General features: G+C 46.6%; 1 protein-coding gene across 2 annotated transcripts in view; it reads right to left on the reverse strand.

Moving 5' to 3' along the window:
* The window catches only part of ARHGEF5 (Rho guanine nucleotide exchange factor 5), a 32,364-nt gene extending 9,802 nt beyond the window's left edge, over nt 1-22,562 (reverse strand). Inside the window, exons 1-2 of one of the 2 annotated variants that reach the window (XM_014880868.2) lie at nt 22,430-22,562; nt 1,285-4,816 (exon numbers count right to left, since the gene is read on the reverse strand). In XM_014880868.2, the coding sequence (XP_014736354.2) occupies nt 1,285-4,801 (3,517 nt within the window). In that variant the 5' untranslated portion in view covers nt 4,802-4,816; nt 22,430-22,562. Of the gene's footprint in view, nt 1-1,284; nt 4,940-22,429 lie in introns of those variants that run through there. The other variant, XM_088164823.1, reaches the window with a different exon arrangement.
* Between the last annotated feature and the right edge of the window lie 452 nt (nt 22,563-23,014).

Genomic DNA, 23,014 nt, shown 5'->3' on the forward strand with positions numbered 1-23,014 from the left:
ACTTACCTATACCCCACCTAAGAGGCAGTCTTGAGTTGGAGTACAGGTGCCCTCGTGACATTTATTTCTGGGTCAGAAATATTCTAGTTTTAATAATCCTTGACATTACTTACACTTTTCATCTGTTAGCCACATTCACTTTTCACACAAAGAAAAAGTCTGACATTTTAGGCAGCAGCAGTAACTCTAAGAGCTTCCCTCTCCAGTTACGCAAGCAAAGACACTGCCTGTGTGCCCTGTTTGGTGCTGTCCTTACACTTTCAGCTACTAGGGCCAGGCATCAGGAGATCAGTGGAGCCAAAGTGTAAAACTGGAGAAATCCTTTTGGTTTGTGAGGGATTTAATCAAATAATGTGTGAAGAAATTCTAAATCTGAAATAACTGGAAGCAGAAAAAGGAAGAAAGCCCAAAGACTGAGCTGCAGTTAAGGATAAGGAAAAAGACAGTACTATTGCCTTGAATATTTTAAAATTTAGGATTAAGAAATTCCAGGTCAAACATATGAACAAATCTTGATTCAAGTTCTGCCAAACCTTTTACACCCCCCCACATCCCCCTCCTTCTCCTCTGTGCCAAAAATCCAGTATGTTTCAGAGCTTCAAAAAAAGACTAAAGTAAGAGCTAAAAAGAAGCAATTATTTAACGTGTATGTAAGATATAGTAAAGAACAGACATACATCCTGATAGCAAGTACTGCTGAACCAGCTGCATTACAGAAGATGTATGTTTTCCACTTGTGACATCAGTGATTTGACTTCTGTGCAAGCTGGGACCTTGGGTTTGACAAATTTGCATTTTTATCTGTACTCTGAAATCCTGCGCTCACAGGAAAATCATCTTTTTTAGAAGGTCAAGTGGGAACCTAAAAGTACCAGTTGCAAAATAAGGCAAGGCAGCAAATAAACAACTGATAAGAGAGATGGGCTACTGAGGGTGGCTTTTCCTTACTGCCTCGGGGATCCATGAAATAAGTTTATTGTTGCAGGTATTAGTGTGGAATGGGGAGACTGAGCCCCAGAGTGCATCCCTACTCAAGGGAACAAGCAGGATACACAGGGCAGCAGAGAGGAAGGAGGGGACAGCTGGAAAGGGAAGCTTGGGGCAGGATAGGAGGGAGCTACAGGGCTGGAGCAAGGAGTATCACCAGAAAGGCACAAGAGCCATGCTAAACTCACAGCTCTCATGCCTCTCCATGACATTGTGTATTTAATTTAACCTTACTTCTTGATAACTGCACTAAGTTGGAGGGGGGAAGGAGGAAGAGAAATAGAAGAGAGGACTCACGTTGCAAGATGTCTGGTGGTACTGACATCCTCTTCAGGCCTTGACGGTGCCAGTCCTTGGATTTTACTCGGCTTTTAATTGGGTTTTCTTGATTGGCTGCTGGCTCCTGCACAGCTACCCCAATATTTTTTTTGTCTGGCCAACTTGATGATTTTTCCAAGGGTGCATGTTTGGCCATTTCTCCCTTTGGCTGGTGTTCTCCTCCCAGCCTTTGCCTGACCCTCCTCTCACCTTCTGTTTTCTCTGTGACTGCCAGTGGAGCCGGGATGTTCTTTGTGTCCACACTGAAGCTGCCTGTGGGCTGCTCCCATCGCAGCTCCTCATCCTGGCAGGTTGTTCTGGTGGTCGGTGGCGATGGAGGGCTGAGCTGGAGGAAATGGATTGGATTGGTGAATGCAAGGGTTGGAAAGAGCTGTGCAGAGTCTCTGCTCTTGGAGTCTGGGGATGCTATCAGGCCTTCCAATGAGGGCCAAGAAGGGTGGTCAGGTGAGGATTTCCCACTCTCTATATCCATGTGGTGATCTGCTGTTTCAGGGCTGGTGTCAGAGCAGCCAACCAACATTTCATTTCCAAGAGCCGAAAAGCTTTTGGTCAGCAAACTGACCCCTGAGTCATCAGAAGTCTCTGTATCATGGGGACCTGAGTCACCGAGATCCCACTCTCCACTCACCAGAACAAGGCCGTCTCTCTCTGCTAGACTTTCTCCATCAGAAGCAGAGGCCACGGAGTTGGAATCAGATGCAGAGGTGGCAGTCTGGAGAGGATGGCCTGGAGCAGGGTGAATGGCTCCCAGCTTACCATCATCCACCTCACAGCTGAGGGGGGGCCCGGAGTGTGGTCCAGGAGCCAGTGGCTGGTAACCTGCAGGGGCTGGAGGTGGAACAAGGTGATTTGCATGGAGTGCAGGGGCCTGAGCTTGACTGGACCTTTGGATGTGGGAAGGAGGATGAGGAAGCTGTTTGGCATCAGGCTCAGACACCAGAGGTAGGCTTGAGTGGGACACAGGGGACAGAGGTTGTCCTTGCTGTGAACCAGCAAGAACTGTATCATCTTCGGAGGGCCAAGTTAGGGTGCTCAGGACACTGGAAATTCTGGATCCAGGCTCTTTTTGGTATAAACTGCAGTCACACTCATCAAATAAAGGCACTTGTGTTTTATAATCCACATTTTCTCCTGTTTCTTTTCCTTGGATAATGGCACTTTTTTGGGGAGAGTTTTGCTGAATTGTCTCTGGGTGGCTCAGGGGAGTGGAAGTCCTTCCTGGTGTTTGGGATGCTTCCAGAGGCCCTGCAATACAAGCAACAGACCTCCTATCCCCAGGAAAGTTCCCTTGTAGAGGAAGGGAGCTCGGGTACGTTACAGAGAAAGAAGATGGGCCACTAAGGTCCTCAAGAAAGTCCTCCTCAGAAGTAAGGAGTTCATGGGAAGTCTTGGCCTCCCCTGCATCTGTCCTTACAACAGCAGTTTCTGCTGGTGTCGTGTCCCACCCTCGTGCAGGGGCAACTTGGTTTGGTGGCTTCCCTGCAGAGTCTGGCAGCTCATTCAGGCTGGTGCCAGGACGGTGCTCGGGGGTCACAGAGGCTATTCTGGCACCCTCCTGCTCTGGAACACACTCTGACGCCGCTGAGGTGAGCTCTGAGGGGGAAGCTGGAATGAAGTCCCAAAGCTCAGCTTTTCCTGTAATGGGTTGAACATCTATGGGATCAGGTGGCTCCAGGTTTCTGGTACAAAAAGAAGGGTGTGCTGGAACAAGAGCCTCTGGGTTCTCTGCACTAAAAGGTGCTGTCACCCCTCCACAGAATGATGCATCTCTTATATCAAACCTCTGGACAGCTTTCCCATGACCATCACCGTGCTCACTCTCCCTGCTCAATCGTGTCTTATCATCCAAGTGAGTTTCTCCAATATCCTGACCACCAATGGAAAAGCTGCCAGAGTCCTCCAGGTCTTCTGCCTGGTCAGAGACATGGCACAGGTGTGGAGCTTCCCCTGCTGGGTTCACGTTATTTGAGGACAGAGGGCCGACAGCCGGTGGCTGACATTTAGAACCTGCTTCTGTGACATGAGCTTTCAGCAGCACATCCTCACCATGATGCTGATCCACAGAGAGAGGTTCCCCAGGAGGAAATGCTGATCCTGTTTGCTCAGACAAGGAAGAATACTCCAAACCACACTCATCCACATTATGCCTGGGAACAGAAGGTATCTCTGACCCAAAAGCTGACGATAGAGCCTCTAGTTTGAGCTCTTCTCCCAGTCTGAGCTCTTCCCTTTGCAGTTGTTCCAGCTCATTTTGTTCCTTGTTTTTCTGATCTTTGAGCTCTAAAGGTCTGCCTTCTTCCGGCAGATTCTGCTCTTTGCACTCTTCCTCCTCCTCTTCTTGCTGAAGTTCAGACGCTGGCTCCTTATGCCGTGAAGCATTCACTTCCTCTGTCCTTTTAGCAGTACTCTTTCCTTGGAAAGCACTCTCTGCTGAAGGGGCAGGTCTGCCCTCAGTTTTTCTGTGATCATCTTCTAGATGAAGGCACTTGGAAGCAGATGAGTTCTCTTTAGGAACCATTCCCTGGTCTTTGACCATGCTGGTATTCCCTGTTTCACCAGCTGAAGTGTTTCCTTCTGCTTGTAGTGAACTCATTTGGCTGTCACGTGTTAAGATGGAAGACAGCTGATGTGAAGTGGAAGATTCTATATTCTCTTCCAAACCCTGGGGTGCTCTTACGCTTTCCTGAACAGCTTCAGAAGTGTAAGGTTTAGCTGTGTCTTCTACTACTCCCTCTGAGGTAGGCTGCTCATCAGGTGCTGGTGCCAACTTTTTGGTGCTTTGCTCCTGCTCTACACCAGCATCGACCTCCTGCATAGAATCCTTGGAGATGTTATCCAGAAAGGGTTCAGCCTTATAATGCCCTTCTGAAACAGTTTTACACACCAAAAAGCACTTAGGTGTCTCCCTCTGAGAGGAAATGGCATCAGCCAAAGGGGATTTTGTTTGCTGGGCCTGAGGGTCTGAGCCATGAAAAGCTAGTTCTGCCTGGCACAGAGGAAACTCAGGGCTGAGGTTCACAGCCAGCAGGATGGGGCTGCCAGGGGCTGGCTCATCCTGGACTCTGCTGTGAGAGGAAGAGTCCTGGTTGCTTTCCAGGCCAACCAGTTCCAATTGCCTAAGTTTCAGAGAATAATCCAGTCCACCCTCCTCTAAAAGCATTTCTCCTTCCAGTTCTGAGAGTCCCTTTTGAGGCTCTGTGTCCCCTTGGCCTTGTTCCAGTCCTGCTGGCACTTTTTGCATAGGGTTAGAGGGTCTGCCCAGCATCTCTGCTGCTTTCCCTGCAGCAGCAAGGCAGTCCTTGGGCGTGCTGAGCTCTGCTCTCTTTGCAGAATTAGATGGGCTGGTGCTCATTTTGGCTGCTGCGTGAGTGGCATGATGCTCTCCTTCCACGGCTGAAGAATTCCAGGCTTCCCCAGTGATGCTGCTGGCTCCTGGGGGAGTGGCACCTCCCTCACTGGTTTCTTCAGACTCCATCAGTGACACATCCTACTGAAGAAAAATGCATTTTCCTGTTACTACTTCACAATGATACAACGGATGCAATTCTGGTTCTACTGAACAGCTGATAAAAACCAAAAACCAAAACCAAAAACAAAACCAACATCACATACCTACTGGGTGATCAGAGCTGGGAAACAAACACAAAGACTGAGAATAGGCAAACACCACATTGCAGTATGAGAGTATCACCAAAATAACCCCACTGGTGTCTTTTTAGTTTCACATGCAAATAGAGAAAATTACTTTGGTCAAAGAGCAGAGGTGCTGAGCTCTCTTCAATGGCCACAGTGCAACTTATGAAAAGTGGTGGCCATGGCTGGTTATCTCAGACTCAAAAGGGGGTACCATGAGGCATCCAGAGAACAAGAAAATTTTCCAAAATCTTCATTGATTTTCATGGGGCATGGTGGACAAATAGTCCTGGCCTCTTTCAGCTGAGTTTAAAAGTTCTATCTTATTTTTGCCTGTTCATTGGAGCTGATGGCTCTCTTTACAGATCTCTGTGTAGGTCTGGACCTCCTTGCAAATGATTGCAGGAATTAATTAACAAGACACAGGAACATAAGAATTTGATTAACAGGTAACTAGGACATGACACAAGACATGAGATATTTGAAGGCTGTAAACCACATGGGTTGAGAGGAGTACCTCTGGTGTGTGTGGACTAATCTACAGATTATAAAGAGAAATGACGTCATCATTTAGTCTACTCTTTTAGGGATGGGGAAAGAAAAAAAGAAAAAAGCTATCTCAGGATTGTTGGACAGTTTCCCAAAGGATATAGTGGAATTTCCCATCCACTATTGCATTTGAAGTTCAGACATGACAAAGCACTAGGGAATGCACATTTGGGATATGTCTGTGAAAAGGACGGAAGAATCTGATTCACCACTTTTATCTCTCTGCCTCCTACCATGACCCACAATCCCTACCTGGAAAAAACCTGAGAAAGAGACAAACCATTGTGGCTCCCTGTCTTTTCTTCTATGATGATTTCCTTGTGCTAGAGTGGCTCTATAGTCACAGGTACCAACCTCTTCCCACACAGAAAGTAAAAGCAGTAAGGGCATAATTACATCTGAACTAATTGTCCCAGTTAGCTCCATGGCAAGGGCACGCCTGGCCTGAAAGCTGGTTTAGCTTCTATTTTCTCTTACGTCAAGTGAAAGAAAACACCTGCTCTGAAGGCAAGGAGCACATGCTCTGGAGTTAGAACTGAAGCGTTTTATACACCTTCATCAGAGGTATTGTCATCACAAAATCATATAATGGTTTGGGTTGGAAGGGGCATTAAAGATCATCCAGTTCCAACCCCCTGCCATGGGCAGGGGCACCTTTCACTGGCCCAGGTTGCTCAGAGCTCCTGAGCAAAATGTGGCCTTGAATACTTCTAGGGATGGGGCAGCCACAGCTTCTCTAGGCAACCTGTACCGGTGCCTTGCCACTCTCATAATAAAGGATTTCTTCCCAATATCAAAACAAAACCTCTCCTCTTTTGGTTTAAAACATATCCCCCTTTTCCTATGACTACCTGTCCATGTAAAATGTAGCTCTATTTCTATATACCCCTTTTAAGGCTGAAATGACGTCTCTCTGGAGCCTTCCCTTCTCCAGGCTGAACAACCTCAATTCTAAAAAAAATGAAGAAAATAATTGAGTTTACTCATCAGTTAACTACTTCCTGTGTATTTTTTCTCATGTAATCTTTAATTTTTGTTTATAGTGAAAAGACAGTCTTTCTTACAAAACCACAGTTTTTCAGCAATTTGGATTTTCTCTCCCAAGCAGTGAGTAGCTATAATAGCTATAATTGTAATAACTAGTTTGTTTCAAAGGGGTATGTCCATTCAGGGAGTTCCCACGAGGTTTCCACCAGGTCTTGCTGCTGTCAGCTGCTGTTAAACTACCTGGATGCTGCTAAACTGTCTTTTCAAAGGTTCCACATCAGATCACTCTTGTGCTATGCTGCTCTTGGCTCTCCTGGCTATCTCAAGTCTCCTCAGCTCCAGGCCTAGAAAAGTACTACTTGTCACACCTAATACAGACAGATTTCAAACACAGGCTCCCCAGGAGCAGAGAGAATGTTGAGGGACACAGCAGCTGCTGGCTAAGGAAGGTTTACTATTACTAAAGCTAGGATGGCTCATAAAGATCTGAATAGTAAGGTGCTAAAACTCTAGCCCACACTTTGTCAGAAGAACTCTTGCTCACTGTGCTGTTTCACAGATGTACATAGCACCGAATTTCCTCTTATAAGCTCAAACCCGCAGTTTCCACTTCCATGGCTCTGTTGCAAGGGATTTGGATGGGCGAAAGGACGAGTTTAAAGCTGCATTTGGAGCAGTTCCATGATGATACTGGGAGGCAGGGTACAGGGAGGTGCACAGCACATCAACACTGGAAGCTGCCAAGAGAGATTTGTCTCATCCTATTACTGCCAGGTGTTTTGCACACCTCATGGAGAGCGAGAGAGGAGCTTTGGGAAGTGAGGCTGGAGAAGGAGCAGGCCAAATTTCTGCAGACACAGGAGGAGAGGACTTCTGCATCTCTCCAGGGAAACTGTTAACCTCCTAATCAAAGGCCGGGTGCACCATAGCAGAAGACATGTCTGCAATAAGAATTTCATGGAGATGGAAGAGGAAATAATAGAACAAGGCTGACAGCACCTGCAGTCTTCACATGCAGAGCAGCTGTGTACAAGAGCCCAGTAACTACTAGAAAAGAGTGTCTGTGGAGCACTGCCATGTTAAACTCCCAATGCAGGTCTGCTCCATCAGAGGAGGGCCCAGGAGACCCCCAGGAGCTCAGCTACCCAAAGCAAACTTTTAATCAGCATTTTCAGCAGGGCAAATAACATGAGAGAGCAGCACACAGAACCAATCTAGCATCTGCCACTAGGAAGGCTATGCAAACTCTCAAAGATAATTCATTCTTTCCCCTTTCGGGGCTTACCGATCTTTCACATCACTCACTGGATCAGATGATGAGCTGGCCATCATTCCCTCATATGCTCTGTTTGTGGAACAAGGTAAACTAATGTTCCCTGTTGAAATAAAGCCACTCAGGGTCTTCTCCCAAGAGGGCCTGGAAACACCACACTTCTGCTCCCATGCACTCAGCTTTTAGGTGATTCTGAGTGCACAGAACTCCTTCAAGCTGGAACAGTGAGAGGGAGCAGCTGGCCACACGCCAGCATGAAAACAGAGGGGTAATGCTTGATCCTGCTGCAGTCACAGGCACAAAATCTGAGAGGAGAAGGGTGAAGGAGCTGGCCTGGTGAGCAGAAAAGGACAGCAGTGAAAGCATGAGGGCACAATCCATCCACGGCTTTGCCAGATTACAAGAGGCAATGTGAGTGTCGTACTTGCTTCCACTGTGGGTTAATTCACCTGGACGGAGATGACAAACACTTCTGGCTTTAAATAGAAAGCACCTCACCTTCCCTCCTCCCCTCCTCCAACAAACAAGAAAGGAGCAATAACAAGTGCTATCAAGTACAGACAAGCCCTTTAGCTAGCCAGGAAGCAAGGCTACACACAAGTGGAGCCCAGAGATCCTCCTCCTCCAAAAGTGGGGAGAGATGGAGCTTTCTGCCTGCGTGGTGCCGGGTACCGCCCGGCCGCCCTCAGCCCTGCTCCCCATCCTGCTCCCCTGCCCCGGGCCATGGGGCAGCCCACACTCCCAGGCTGCTGCAAACACACTCCCAGCAGAGAAAAGTCCTGCCCTGCGACGTGGGGATGGAGCTGCTCCGGCCCAGCTGCAGCCCTGAGCTTCTGGCAGCAAGAGGAGAAAGCTGTTCATGACAACGTTTGAGTGGCATGGGAGAGGACACCCCTTTACTAATTGAAACAAAGGGTTTGCCAAGTGGTCTCTAGTTTGGGCTTATCCTTGCTGGTGCAGCCACAGCCTGGTGTAGAAATACCAAAGCTGGCTTTAAGGGCTGCAGCTCAGGCAGGAAAGAGTTTTGTGTTTGGCTCTAACATCCACCCAAAAAAAACAAGGCTGCCCTGAGCCTTTTCCTGTTATCTCACCCTGCTTTAATCATCTTGGTCCCACAGTTCAGGTATACTTCACAAGGAGCTGAAAGAGGGGAAATTTAGGTTAGATATTAGGAAGGAATTCTTTCCTGTGAAGGTGGTAAGGCTCTGAACAGGTTGCCTAGAGCAGCTGTGGCTGTCCCATCCCTGGCAGTGTCCAAGGCCAGGTTGGATGGGGCTCTGAGCAAGCTGTCATAGTGGAAGGTGTCCCTGCCCATAGCAGATGGATTTGGGACTAAGTGATCTTTAAAGTCACTTCCAATCCCTTAACATTCTATGATTTGAATCAGCTCAGAGCCGACCTTTCTCCTTACGAAATCCAGAGCTCAGTGTGCAGGACAGCATCATCTCTCCCAGGAAGACACACACTGGACTTCAGTTTGGTGAGACACCCAGGAAACCGAACACAAAGCCTGTCCTGCCACAAGCCTCAATTTTTATATTTCCTCAGCTAGTCCTGCCATGCTTAGGCTGGCTTCCTCAGCTGCATGTGCCTCCATGTGAGAGATTCTCATTGCACATATTCCCCTGCAAAGAAACAGTCACCAATCTTCACACACCACCCTGGGCTGCTCTATCACTGTACAACCCATCAAGGGAGGTGAAGGAGGGGGGTCAAAACTCTTGAGTTCAGGAAGAGATAACACAGAATGCTAGAGATAAGAAGGAAAATAATGTAACGTGGAGTCAGCTTTGAGGGCGTGGAGAGCAGAAGGGACTTGCTGAAGGAAAGGACTTATAGAGAAAAAAAGATTATCTAAAAAAGCAAAATAATGTAGAGTCTGCTGCTGCGCTACATAGGGCTAGTAATGTTCTGGGAATCAGGAGCTGCCTCAGGTGACTTAGGCAGGGGAGAACAAAGCAAAGCTGCCAATAGCACCAGACCTCCTGGAAAATGCATCTGAGCTGCTACTGAAGTTTGAGAAACACAGGTGAGACCTCCCAGTCACAGCAATGCAGAGAGTCTGCCTGCGTTTTAACACACCCAGTTGCAGCTTTCACTCATCGTAGGCACACTCAAGATACACTGAGCCTATTAATTATCTAATGACTCACTAACTAAGGGAAAAAAAAAAGGGATAATTTTCCATACTTTTCTTACATTGGTTTTTATTTAAGTAGATTATAATACTTAATGCTAACAAAAAAAAAAGTGTCAGAGACACACCATTTTGGGTTGAACACAATTTCACCTTGGAAATTGCTACTGAACATTTGGCAAACAGCGAGTGAAGAACATGGCTTGGATTGTACATTGCACTTCCCAGAGCTGCAATAAAAGTGATTCATTCTTAAGATAAAATGGGATCACCTGTAAAGCAAAAAACCCAGTTCACTATAAGCAGAAGTTAAGTTTATATTCATAAAAGCAATGGGTAAGCTGTGATATTCTGCAGTATTCTCATATGAGAATAAACAAGAATAGTGTGTGAGTCTCACTGCCAGAGCTCAGTAGAAAGAAAACTGACACTACCTGGTGAAGAGCAGAATTCCCACAGTGGAAGTAATGTACTGAGTCACTACAAGTTGCTCTGTGCAGGTCTCTCCACAAACTCTGGGGACGGAGACACAACTGACAAACTGACAGAAACATCTGGAGCACAAAAGGAGGCAAGACCTTCCCAAATTACTTTTCTCTTAACATTTTATGCAGAGGTAGCTGCTAGCAGCATGCTGCACACATTCCTAGATAGCATGTCTGCCGTGAACTCGAGGAGTTCCCAGTTCCTCTTTGAGAAGGATGATTCAGGACCTTCATGGGACAGATTCTCCAGTGAGCAGCAGAAATCTCAGAGTCTCTCACAAAGCCTCAGACACGAGCCAGAATCCCATGCTGCTGTTTTTGAGTCTCAGATTAAAGAACACTCATATTTGCACCAAACCATTCTGACAGATGCAAATGTCCTTAAGACATCAAAAGACCTGGAAACACGCTTGAAAGCTTGGCCTTGCCCAGCCTGCATAGTGGAACCATTTGTGAGCACAGCTGCTGTCACTTACCTGTACCCATCCTAAGCACAGTTAAGCTACAGGCAGATAAGGATGAACAATATTCAGCAAATTGAACTGGGACAAACTGTCCTGCCCTGGAGAGAGGGCCTCCAAAGTTATCCTGTCTGATGCAAACACGTAATATAACCTCTTTCACAAGTTCCACCTGGAAAATTGTCAGATTTCTGGTAGCTGTCAGAGCCCCACAGAAGATAAAGCTAGAACATTTTAGCAGTGTGGGATAACTGACGAGCTAAACATTGATATATACCCAGCCATAAATATACTGGCAAAATCCTGCTTTTGTATCAATAGGTGAAGCACATCCTATGCAATCAAAAAAAAAAAAAGGCTAAAATACCCATAAAACTGCACCTGTGTATCATTCCATGGTAGTGACAGCACAGTGTCATCAGTCATAACAACAGCAGAAAATTTTGTTGTACTCTGGCTTGAATATTGCACCATCAATTGGAGAGAACAATAAAAAATTGTTGGATTCAGAATCCCATGAGATAGCAACCACAACAACAAAATCACACATTTATCCTAATGTTGTGACCTCAGAATGAATTTTTTCAGCCTTAGCTCCCCATATCAGTTTTAATTACCTTATGACTCCAGCAATGAGATTTATTTTAAAAAGTGATGAGATTTGTATCACAGTCAAAAAACTTGGCACTACTGTAATAGTGATGGAGCTTTGTACTGCAGCTAAAGAAAGAAAAAAAACCAAATCATCCAAAAGGGATGTATGTGGGAAAAACAGGTTTTGGTACAGCCCTCCCCTAACCCAGCTTCTTGGTGAACAAACCATTTTTTTCTTGGGAATTTAACTTGTGTCCTTAGAGCGAAGAAGCTACCATGAGACAAGTTTGCTATTGGAAGCAGAAAGTATTAGCTATAAATAAAATGTTATAAGAAATGTAAATGTGGGAAAGCACCAGCAGGGACCCCTTCCCTCTCCCTTGTGGAAAAATAGCTTCACACACCCAAAGCCACAGGAATTGTGTGGGTGCTGAATAGGAAGGTACTAATGCGAACACACGGAAAACTTGTTGTTACTCACGGCCTAAGTCTTGTATGGCCAACTGGCACAGGTTTATTGTGCACATCACAACATCTTCTGTTTCTCATACAGTCCCACTTCCTAGAATCATGTGGTTATGTGAGAGTTTTGGCTTACAATTAAGAAAAAGTGGATGTATGGCTTTAATGGGTGTGGAAAAGGCCAGAAAAACTAAGTATGACTCAAAAGTTAGATCTCGCTGTCTGGGTTTATCTTAATTTCTTAATCTTAAACCTTAATTTGTAATAAGGAGAGGAAGGGCAAGTCCCCATTCCCTCTCTGCCTGATCCCTGTTTTTCAAAGGGTGGGACTCATGACAGTGCAAAATATTTAGGCCTGATGCAGTGAGTTACATGAGCTAGCAGATACTAAAAAAAAGGGCAGTGAAACACACTGTGATATGACTGGGTTAACAAAGATGAATAACCAAATTTGACCTAAATACCAATTTAGGTATTTGCAGATATCCTGCAAAGTTCATTTGTTTACATTCCATTCATTTAAAAAAAAAAAAAAAAAAGAAAAGAAGAGTTTCTTCAATTCCTTCTGCTGCTGACTATACAAACTATCCACCTGGAACTGAATCTTAATAAATCTCGATTAAGACCTGACCTGGAACCCTGAAAATCCAGAACACCTGAAATCTAGAGCAGACCAATTTGCTATGCATCCAGGGTGCTGCCAACATCTCCCTTGTGCCAGCGCACACGTGACCATGTATGAGCCATCCCAGGGAGTTGTCGAGCCAAAAAAACCCAACAACCCAGGAGCAGAGGGATGTGAGCAGCCATAAAAGCATGACACAGGAGAAAAGATAAGAAAGTCAAGGTAAATCTGACAGCTTCCTGCAGTAGTTGTATATGGAATCAGAGAATGGTTTGGGTAGGAAAGGTCTTTAAAAGCCTTCCTACCCCCTGCCATGGGCAGGGACACTTTCCACTAGCCCAGGTTGCTCAGAGCCCCATCCAACCTGGTCTGGAACACTGCCAGGGATGGGGCAGCCACAGCTTCTCTGGGAAACCTGTGCCAGGGCCTCAGCACCCTCACAGGGAACAATTCCTTCCCAATATCCAATCTAACCCTGCTCTGTGTCAGTGTGAAGCCATTGCCCCTTGTCCTGTCACTCCAGGCCCTTGTCAAGAGTCTCTCTCCATCTTTCCTGTGGCTCCCTTCAAGCACTGGAAGGCCACTAGGAGTTCACCCCAAAGCCTTCTCTTGTCCATGCTGACCAATCCTAATTCCCTCAGCATGTTCTCATAGCAGAAGTTCTCCATCTCTCACAGCATCTTGGTGGCCTCCTCTGGACTGGCTGCAGCAGGTCCATGTTCTCCAAGTGCCGGGACCCCAGAGAGGCTGTACAAGCTGCACGAGAGGACAAGAACACGGGGCTGGGCAGCAAAGCAGGAAAGCAGAAACCTGGACTTAGCCCTGGGTTCTGGTGAAGCCACACCCAGTTGCACAGGCCAGTCCCTACACTCCAGTGTAGGCGTCTCTCCATGTGTGAGTGCCAAGCGCTCCACACACACACAGAGCCAGGCATCCTCAGCAGCCCACACACACCAGCAGCACAGCAGCCAGCTTTTACACCCTCAGTCCTGGCCCTCTGCTGGGAACACGTCTGCTGCCTTCCCAGGTGAGAAGCGGGCACCAGGGGAAGCAGGATATTCTAACTGGATTTACAATCATTTCCAAACGAGCCGTTTTTGTTATGGTCTCATGTCTCCCTGTCTCGGTATTGCCGCTGACTGTGCCATTCCAGTGAACCACCATCCCACTCCGGTGAACCTTCTCCCCATAGGAAAGGGCTGGCTCTGAGGGGATGCTGCATCGAAGAGAGGTGAGTTAGGAGACAGCCCCTGTGACCAACTCTGAAAACAAGTAACAACACATAGGACATCCTAGAACCTCCTCAAACCATCTGCAATTCTAGCAAGGAAACACTCCAAACCGAAGGGAAGGGGAAGACATTCTTGTGACTTTGTCTTTCAGATCAAGCTGTGAAAAGTTGTACAAATCAGGGGTTTAAATGGTGTAACTGATACACATCACTCTTAGAAAATGCTTTTTATAACCAGCTTTACCAATTAGTAATACTAATAAGGTAGTAATACTACCTTATTTCAAGTTTTATAGCAGTAATTACAGCCCATAGATGTTGTAGTTAAGGTTTAGCACTACTTCCTAATACTGTCATTAACACAGCATATTATAAAAATTAAAAAAAAAAAAGGTAGAGCCCTACAGGTACAACCTCTAAAAAATTAAGAAACTGCACACACAGACGAACAATACTGATATTCTCTGTTTCAGTATTATTTCCCCTTCTTTGTCAATGGGCAAAAATTACATGCATATATTTTCATGTTCAGTACACCTCCAAGTGTAGATTAATTTAAAGCATTCATTTTATATCAGCTCAGAAATATCACTAACATTTCTTTGATGCATTAATTAAAATATTTTTCCCGTTTCAATGCATAAGGAACAACTATAGATATTTTAATCCTTCCTCCCTCCATTTTCATTTTTCTGCATATGAACGAGAGGGCAGAGTCTGCTTCCCACCACCACCCTTCCAGATTTTCTACACAGCACTCCCTGATGGCTTCATGACTTCAGAGAGTAACTGAGCAATCAGGATCCTAAGATTGCCCATTGGGAGCCTTTGAACACATCAACTCTGACTCTTCTTGACTGGCCTACAGCTTCCATTTCCTCAGCCCTGTGGCATTTAACACCACCTCTCTCCTTCCCCTCTCAGGTCCCACCTTATCAGATGGCAATACTGAGGAGTAAAATAAGGTCTTTGTGCCTCAAATTCACCCCAAGAAATTAGAGGATGAGGCAACTTAACAGTGGCCTGTGAGTAACAGTGGAAAATTGAGCCGATAAAATTTCCTTCACCTCTTTTATGACACGGTCACAAACCGACAGCTCTGGCTGAGGAATGCAAAGTCCTCGCGTCCCCCGGCCTACGCAGGCGTGCATGGCATATTCTAATTGGGCTGGTGCATACCTCCCCATCCATGAGAGACTTGCCCTGGGAAGCCATAGGCACCAGGCAAATGAAATCAGAGACCCATTACCTGCAACACGCTTTGATCAGTGGGACATAAATAAACACGTAAACGTCCCAGCTCTGCCAAGGTCAACGAGATGCAGCACAGCTTCTCCAGTCACCTCAATGAGTTCTCTGGACTTGGGACAGAGCAAAATGCTTTGCTGTGCTTGAAAAAAATCACTGGATGTAACAGCAGAGTATGATGTGGTGTGACCACTGTAGTTTGGGAAAGCTAAGGGCAATAGAGAACCTGAAAGGGAAAGGGTTGGGATTGTCACTGAACCATGCCCAAGAATGAGGGAAGAGCCAGAGCTCTCCTTCTTGGAGTCCTCTTCCCAAACACCTTCCTGTATGGAAGATTTGGTCTAACCTCTGCCAGACTGATGCACCTGAGGAACCCAGCTTCCAGCACAGATCTTTGCTGCCTGTTACTGAAGCCAGCACCTCACCTCTTCCAGCTGTGCCAGCAAAGGTGCAATTACAGCTATCCCTACAGCAGGACACGCAGCACTGCTGCTTTTGATGCAAACATGGGGAATACCCCAGCATTCCAAACCTTTGGCTATTCCTGCACTTACCCTAACAGAAGGTGGCAAAGATGTATGCTGCTGTTTTAAGTCTTGCCTGTCCTCATGGTTATGGCTTATGAGCAGTTCAACATGGGTGCAGTCACCAGATATTTCAAGCCAGTGGGGCCCACAAAGGACAGCTGTTATCACCAGTAATATAATCCAGGCTGGAAGGGGAGCACACATTAGGATACTGGGAGCTCTCCTTCTTCCTTCAGTGCCCCATTGCAATCATTCACTAAAAGGAGTCTCTACAGAAGACTAAGATTGTAACTGGTTTTGGTTTAGGGCAACCAAGAATGGTCCCATCCATCAGAATTTCCAGTTCCTAATTCTAGCTGTTTGCAGTAGTTTCTGCCTGTCTGAGGGTCATCTGTGCAGCTGGGGTAATAGTAACCCCTCCTACCTCACAGCCATACTCTGAGGATTAGGCAGGGAGTGGCTGCTCAGTGTACTGAATATGCAAAGGCCTGTTATAAACCCTGTATCTGATTGCAACCATAAGCAAAGTCTTATTTAAGCAATCCCTTCCCCAACAAAAATATATCAGCTGCTCACTCTGTTCTTTCCTTCCGTGTCATTTTGCCTCCAAGTTCTGCCAGATAACAAAACACATTACTAAGATATTCTCCTTTTGTGCTGTAACGTTGTTTACTACAAATGATAGAGATTTGTCACACAATGTAGTGTACATAATTAGTTGTTTTGGCTCATTCTGATATCACACTTGTACTGGAGGAGTCTCACTGCCCTGTCAGTGAAAGCCCCACTCCCATAACCTCACACACATCAGATATTCACAGGTGTCTATTTCTCACTGTGCCCACATTCAGGGGAGACCCCTTCTCCAATTCTATCAATTTTATGAACTTGGGACACACAGCATCAGTTATTTTTTGCTCCCACTAAACACAAAACTGTATTTCTCTACCAAACCATAGTTTAAAACCAAGCTGGTGTTTTTGCACATGCTTGCTTGGCACTTCTGTATTTGTCTCCCATATCAGTTAATACCTTTTTCCGCCTTTCAGTGCACTTTGTTCACTCTTTTTAGCAGTCACAACAAAACCTTTTACAATGCCACCTTTTAAATTAAGCTTTCAAAGGCAACGTTCTAGTAAAATGCAATTATAATACATTTCGGGGCAGATTTGCTTCCACACAGCCTCACTGAACATGAGATTTCTGATCACGCCAGTTTTCACTGCATACAAAATGCAGCACATCTTGACTTCTCTCGTTCTGGTCTCCTCTAAAGTCATTTTGCTATTACTATCAGAATCAATCCATCTTTCCCCTTTTACACTCAGATGAGTATTTTCATGTCTGGTATCACTGTTATCACACACTCAGCAACTGGATAGGCTAAAATGACCCTGGTAGGGAACAAAGGAATAAATGTCTGTGGTGGATCTAATAAAACCCACTGGGCCATTCAGCTGTCATGATTCTTCTAGACACACAGACAAAATTTTTAGCTGCTTTTCACGGCCCTGACCCTCCCTTGTGGCAGAGTACACACTACAATGACATAACTAGCATGCCTGGCCTTGCTCTTCCAGGATAAGGTACATTTCATTGCTCCAGCATACCTCCAAATTGCTCATCTTCCTCCCTCTGCCCCTCTCTGAAATGAAACAGCTCAGTTTACTCATTGTGCAGGGGCAGGAAGACAAGGCGAATTGTAGGAGTAAGGTGAGAGGACGAGTGCCTTCCCAGACAGCACCAAAACAAGCAGTGCTCACCCTGTGCCTACAGGAACACCTTACAGCCTCCCTTTCAGCCTTATCCACATGCCCTGACAGAAAATTCCCTCTTCCCAGCTGTGCCCAGGGACGAGAAGAGAGTGACAGTGCAGTTATGTATTCCCTATATCACTAGTTGTTATTAGGAAATTACTGGGTGACTTGAGGGGTAAACCCATCTCCCTCAATCACTTGCACATTTAAGAAAACATGCCACAACCCATAATTTGCTGTAAAAATAGTGGGATAGCCCAACTTCCCTTTGCCTGTCTCTCTCTGCCCCAGGGTTTGGCACAGCATAGAGTCATGACAGGGTTGTGTGCTGTACTGCAGCCTTGCCAGTGCTACCCCCCTTGCCCATCCTGAGATTCTGCTTGCCTGTACCTGGGACATGCCTTTCCAGGAGAAAACACTTTGCCTAGGAGCTGGACATCAGTGATCCTTGTGGGTGCCTTCCAACTCAGGATATTCTACAGTCTTGTGTGAAGGAGTAGAAAGGAAAGAAAAGTGCACCATTCTCAAAGCACTCTAAGATATACCAAGCTCTGTTGTATCCAGACTGAAGCCTGAAATATCTTCATGCACAAAGCAAGTCACAAAAAAAGAGAATAAACAAGAATTACTTCAGCCATGCATTAGCCATACCAACCATCAGGACTGAATCCTGTTTTAAATACTGTGCACTGTTCCTATCCTGAAGAGCTGGCAGCATATTCAGAACACCCCTTCTCCCTTAAATCCAGCAACAGAATGGAAACAGACACACTGCACCATCTCAACCTCACTAGCAGCCTGGCAGCCCTCACCTGTAAAACCAGACAGTGATCTTGGAGCACCTCAGAAAGGAGAGTGACTCAAATGTTGCAGCTGGATTACATTTCATAGTCTAGAGTTACCCTTGGATGCCTGCACTATGGAATACCTGCAGCAGAACTTCGGCATCTAAACTCAGGCTTAATCCAAGGATTCAGCCTGGAACCCAGGCCCACTAAAGACATCTGAAGCTACAGCATCACAGCTTTGCTAGGCACTGGTATGGCTTCTTTTCCTGTGAAAGCTATACTCTTCCCATCTACTCTTTCCAAATTTCCATGAGCCCCTCATCACAGACAGCAATCTGTAGTGAAGATTTAAGGGCCCAAGTAAGATTTAAGCTATTCAAACACTCTGTTTAGGCATTTTTAATCATTACACCTGTAAAGGTGAGTGTAAAGCACATACACCTCTTAGTTTACACATCCTGATTTTTTGCAGCTGCCTAGCAAGATCACGGGCAAAGCATCTTCCTCTTCTACTGCTCCCAACAGTGGCCTTTGTGAATATATTTCTGTTACCAAGTGAATATGCAAGTGTAGCCAAGGCAGCCACTCTATGGCAGATGTGAACAAGGACCATGTCCGACTAGTTACAGGTCTGCTTGTAACACACACTCCTGTTCTCTGATTATCCCTGGGCTTCCACAACCTGAACAAATCATGCCCTAACATGACCACGATCCTAATCCCCTCCCCTGCCTCCAGAGGGGTGTATTTTGGATTCATAAACTCTATTGCTGGATTCGTTGATGAAGCAGGAGCTTTCCCCTCCCCTCACCTCCTCCAGTCACACCCTGTGTAAGGCTGGGTCTGCTCACCAGTGCACAGCTCTGCTCTACCCATGGAGGGGATCACCCAGCTCGTGGATCCCACTGGGCACCAGCCCAGCCTGGCCCAGGTAAAGATTTGGGAATTTCTGTGTATGATCAGCATTAGATACTCCAGTGCTTAATGACTCTGAGCACCAGCAATGTCATGGGCAGTGAATCTCACACTGAGCCACTGCCCGCAGCTGGGTGTTCACTTTGAGATCACAAAAAGGTTTGGTGTCCAAATGTCACACACTTCTCCGTGACCCTGCAAATAGGATATGTTTTCAGGAAGGGAACTTATGGCCATCTCTGCTCTAATGCAGTATTCAGGTTCCTATGCTTCCTCCCACCTCAGTTCCCTCCTTGTGTGCTATCCAATTACAGTTTCTTCAGCCACTCCTCCTCAACCTCTCCTAGCATCAGAACACCCTCTATTTTGTATACATTTACATATGTGTGCCTGTTTATCTATGTACATTTGTACACATGTCATGGTAATCACCTTCCCTCTTCTAAATTTTTCCCATTATCAAAACCAATAGCCCTCCCCCTGACCTTGCACTGAACTTGTACTAAAGTTATGGGAATTTCTTCTTTGACTTCATCTTGCTTTTAATCCAACCCCCCAAACATGAGGTCAAAACAAGTCCCCACCACAGGCTCTGTTCCTCATCCTGCAGTGCTCCACATGGGACTTGAAGGAATGGTGTCTAAAATAATAGATGGGGAAAGGATTTTGTCTCAGCAAACCAATTCTACTCAAAGGGAAAGAAAGCTGGAGTTACTTTTTAATGGAAAAGACAAGATTAATGAAGCTTTCCCAAAAGGGCACCCCACCTTGCTCAGCACTGAGCACCACTGAGAACTCACATCTAGAACGCATGAATGCATTAACTTGGAACTTTTCTGCACCACTGAACCCTTCATAGGTAGCAGTGTGTCACAGCCAAGGCTCAGACCTCCTTCTTTCCATGTTAAATGCTCTTTCCCACACAACAAATTTCAATACACACTTCTTGACCAAAGACGTAAGAGCAGCTGACCTAAACCCAGTCCTGGCTAAACTCAGTTCTCCCAAGTTAATCTGCACTACTGAGTAAATCAGGGCAGCTGCTCTCACATGTCAGCTGCAGAGGGAAGGCAAAAAGATGCACTGAGTTCCATGAAGGTTCAAGATAAGGCGTGCTTGTGACAACTCTTCACCTTGCCAAAAGGAGCTCCATCCTCTGCCCTTTCTCTTCTGGTGGCAGAGGTGCATGTGTGGTCTCACAACAAACCACAGCAGAGAACCAGCAGAGATGACAACAGGCAGGCACGACGGCTTCTTTCAACAGCAGTGCCAGCTGAGAGGATTTGTGCAACCACAGCCTTGTTTATCCAAGCACAGAAATGTAGGAACTAAATGCATGATTCCCTCTGGCATCTAATCCTGCTGTTGGAAGAGGTGGTCCCTCACCACGTATCTCATGCCCAGGGTCACGCTACACTTCTTCAGCAATCTCTCTGGCCACAAAGCAGGCTAATCCAACTTCTATAGGCTTTTTCTTTAGGGAAGGGGGTTAATATTCAGTTGGAGCAGTGACTGGACTGATCCGAGGCCACTTGGTCACCAGAGCTGATCCGAGGGAAGCAGCAGGAGCTTGCAGTCAGGTCTGGATGAGAACAGGATCGTTCCTTCAGCAGCAGCCTGTTGTGCTGCTGGGCTGCCCATCATGTGAGGCCCAGCTCGAAGCAATGCGAGTTATTCAATCACAGCTCCCAGGAAGCCCTGCCTGCACACAGACACCAGGCCAGGCACCCTCCACACCACTGCTCTAAACCACACTGATCACCCAGACTCCAGCTCCACAGCTGCCTCTTCCCAGAAGGAAGAGCTCAGCACAGCCAACAGCCATGGGCTTGCAGTACAGCAGGCTCTTTTAGCTGGAACGTGTCACCCTGGCAGAAACAGGCTCTGTCACCTGGCATGAAAACTTGTAGCAAGACTTTGTGGTTAGGAGCCAGGCTGGACAGATGGAGATAAGAAATTAGCGAGGGTAATCAGCCATTGGAATAATTTACCTGGGGAACCAGTGCAGCCTATCACTTGGTATCTTCAAATCAAGACTGGGTACTTTTCTAGTAGAATTTTGGATTTGATGCAGTGATAACCAGCTGGGAATGTAAATACCTGCCAGGGGTCAGGTGACAGTATCTGTCCCCAGCTGGCTGATACTCTGAACGTCAACTGTGTAATTACGTCAGGAAAGAGGGAAATAACCTCTCTGTAAGGCCCAAGTGCCAAAACAATAGAGCACAACTGCATTTGCACTGAAGTCGCTTCTGAGTACTTCATTAAAAGATTCAACAGGACTTCAGTGAGGAGCTGCAAAGCGGAAAGGAATTGCAAAACTTCCGAGGCATGACTACTGAAATAAACTAGCTGTGGATAATTTAGCCAAACAGTAACTAAGCAAACAACATCAACTGGAAAGATACCAGATGACAGAAAGCACAGTAAACTCTTAGAATCAAACATCCTTGGAAAAAAATGTGATTCTAATTAAGAATTTGAAATCCCTTGCGGGCTGTTCCTCAAATTTTGCCTGAGATAACTATGGAGAGGGAATGTAACATGAATACAAACTAATTAAATAAAACTGCCCACTTTAAACAAGACTCTAAAGTAGATTACATTAAGAAGGAAAAAAAAGGAAAAAACCATCAGAAACTATAGCATAATTTGGCTCTTTCCTGCTAGAAAGCACATGAAATAAATGAACCATAAGAAAGGATAAGATTCAACAGAACAAGCACGAGAACAACCATCCAAAGTTAGCGGGATGAAAAAAAAACAAAACAGACAGACTCTTGCGATCAAAATCTATCAGGATGCACAAGAGGTTCCCAGAGGAAATATTTGTGTCTCACTATTTCAGAGAGCAGGAGCATCAACCTCAAGCCCAGTCACCTCCTGTCATGAGCGAGTGGACCATATAAACCCACTGAGATTTATCCAGACCACCAGGCTGCTGTACAGGCAGGACAGGACAAATGCCACCCTCAACCACCACCAGGCAAAACGAGGTTCTACACAGAAGCCAGCTGAGCTCTTCCTAACATTAACAAACTTAACAAGAACTTAGATTTATTACAACTTCAAGTCTGATTATGGATGCCTCCTCCTCACCCAATTCAGGTGCAGTCCTAAAATCTGGGTCACCCATACATTATTCCTCCAAACCAAGCCACCTCCCTCCGTTGCAACCCTTTAAAAGGACTCTGCCCTTATCCAAGCCATCTCCAAGTCATTTAGGTTATGAGAAACTCCAAAACACCAAGGAATCAGGTCACAAAACTTCCAACAACACATTACACGTGTGCCTTGGCCCAGGAGGAGCAGGCACCCAGCTCCAGGAGAAGCCAACACATGGGCATCCATATCCAGCAGCGCCCTGGCAAAGTCAGCAACAAGTCAAAACCGATGAGCTGAGCTCAGATCTCTGACCCCATAATTCCTACCAGGTTTGATGCAGTCTTAGCCAATATCTGGAAATAAACGAAGCATCAAGCAAGGACAAACACGGGTGCAGGGAGGACGATGGGTCAGGTGAGAGCCGTGGGAGCTCCGAATCCCCCCCGGGCAGGTTGGTTGGGGAGCTGGGGTTGCCATCGGAGCTGCTGCGGTGGCCGGGCTGCGGGAAGCAGGCAGGAAGCGAGCAGCAGGCACGGATCTCGCCTTTCGTTCCTCTGCCTTCCCTCCGTGACAGGCCATAAAAGTCACGAGGCAAGGAGGAAAACAAGGAGGTGTCCAGAGTTCAAGCACAGCACCCCCGCGACTCCCGGGCCGCAGCTCCCGGCGGGAGCTGAAAACCCGGCGAACACCGTGGGATCTCGCTCCTGCGTGGGAGGCACCATTTCTGCGGGAAGAGGCTCCTGCTGCTGCTTGGCAGCCGAGCCTGGGACCGGGCCTGCGCTCCGGGCCCTCCCTGCTGCCGGCACGGGCGGGGGAGCGGGGGGCGGCACGGGCGCTGCCGTCGGGGCGCGGAGCCCCCGCCAAAGATGCGGCCCCCGGCCAAGGCTGCGGCCCCCCGGGACTGCCCCGGG

Source organism: Sturnus vulgaris, chromosome 5 (assembly GCF_052056855.1).
Source record: "Sturnus vulgaris isolate bStuVul1 chromosome 5, bStuVul1.hap1, whole genome shotgun sequence".
Taxonomy (NCBI): Eukaryota; Metazoa; Chordata; class Aves; order Passeriformes; family Sturnidae; genus Sturnus; species Sturnus vulgaris.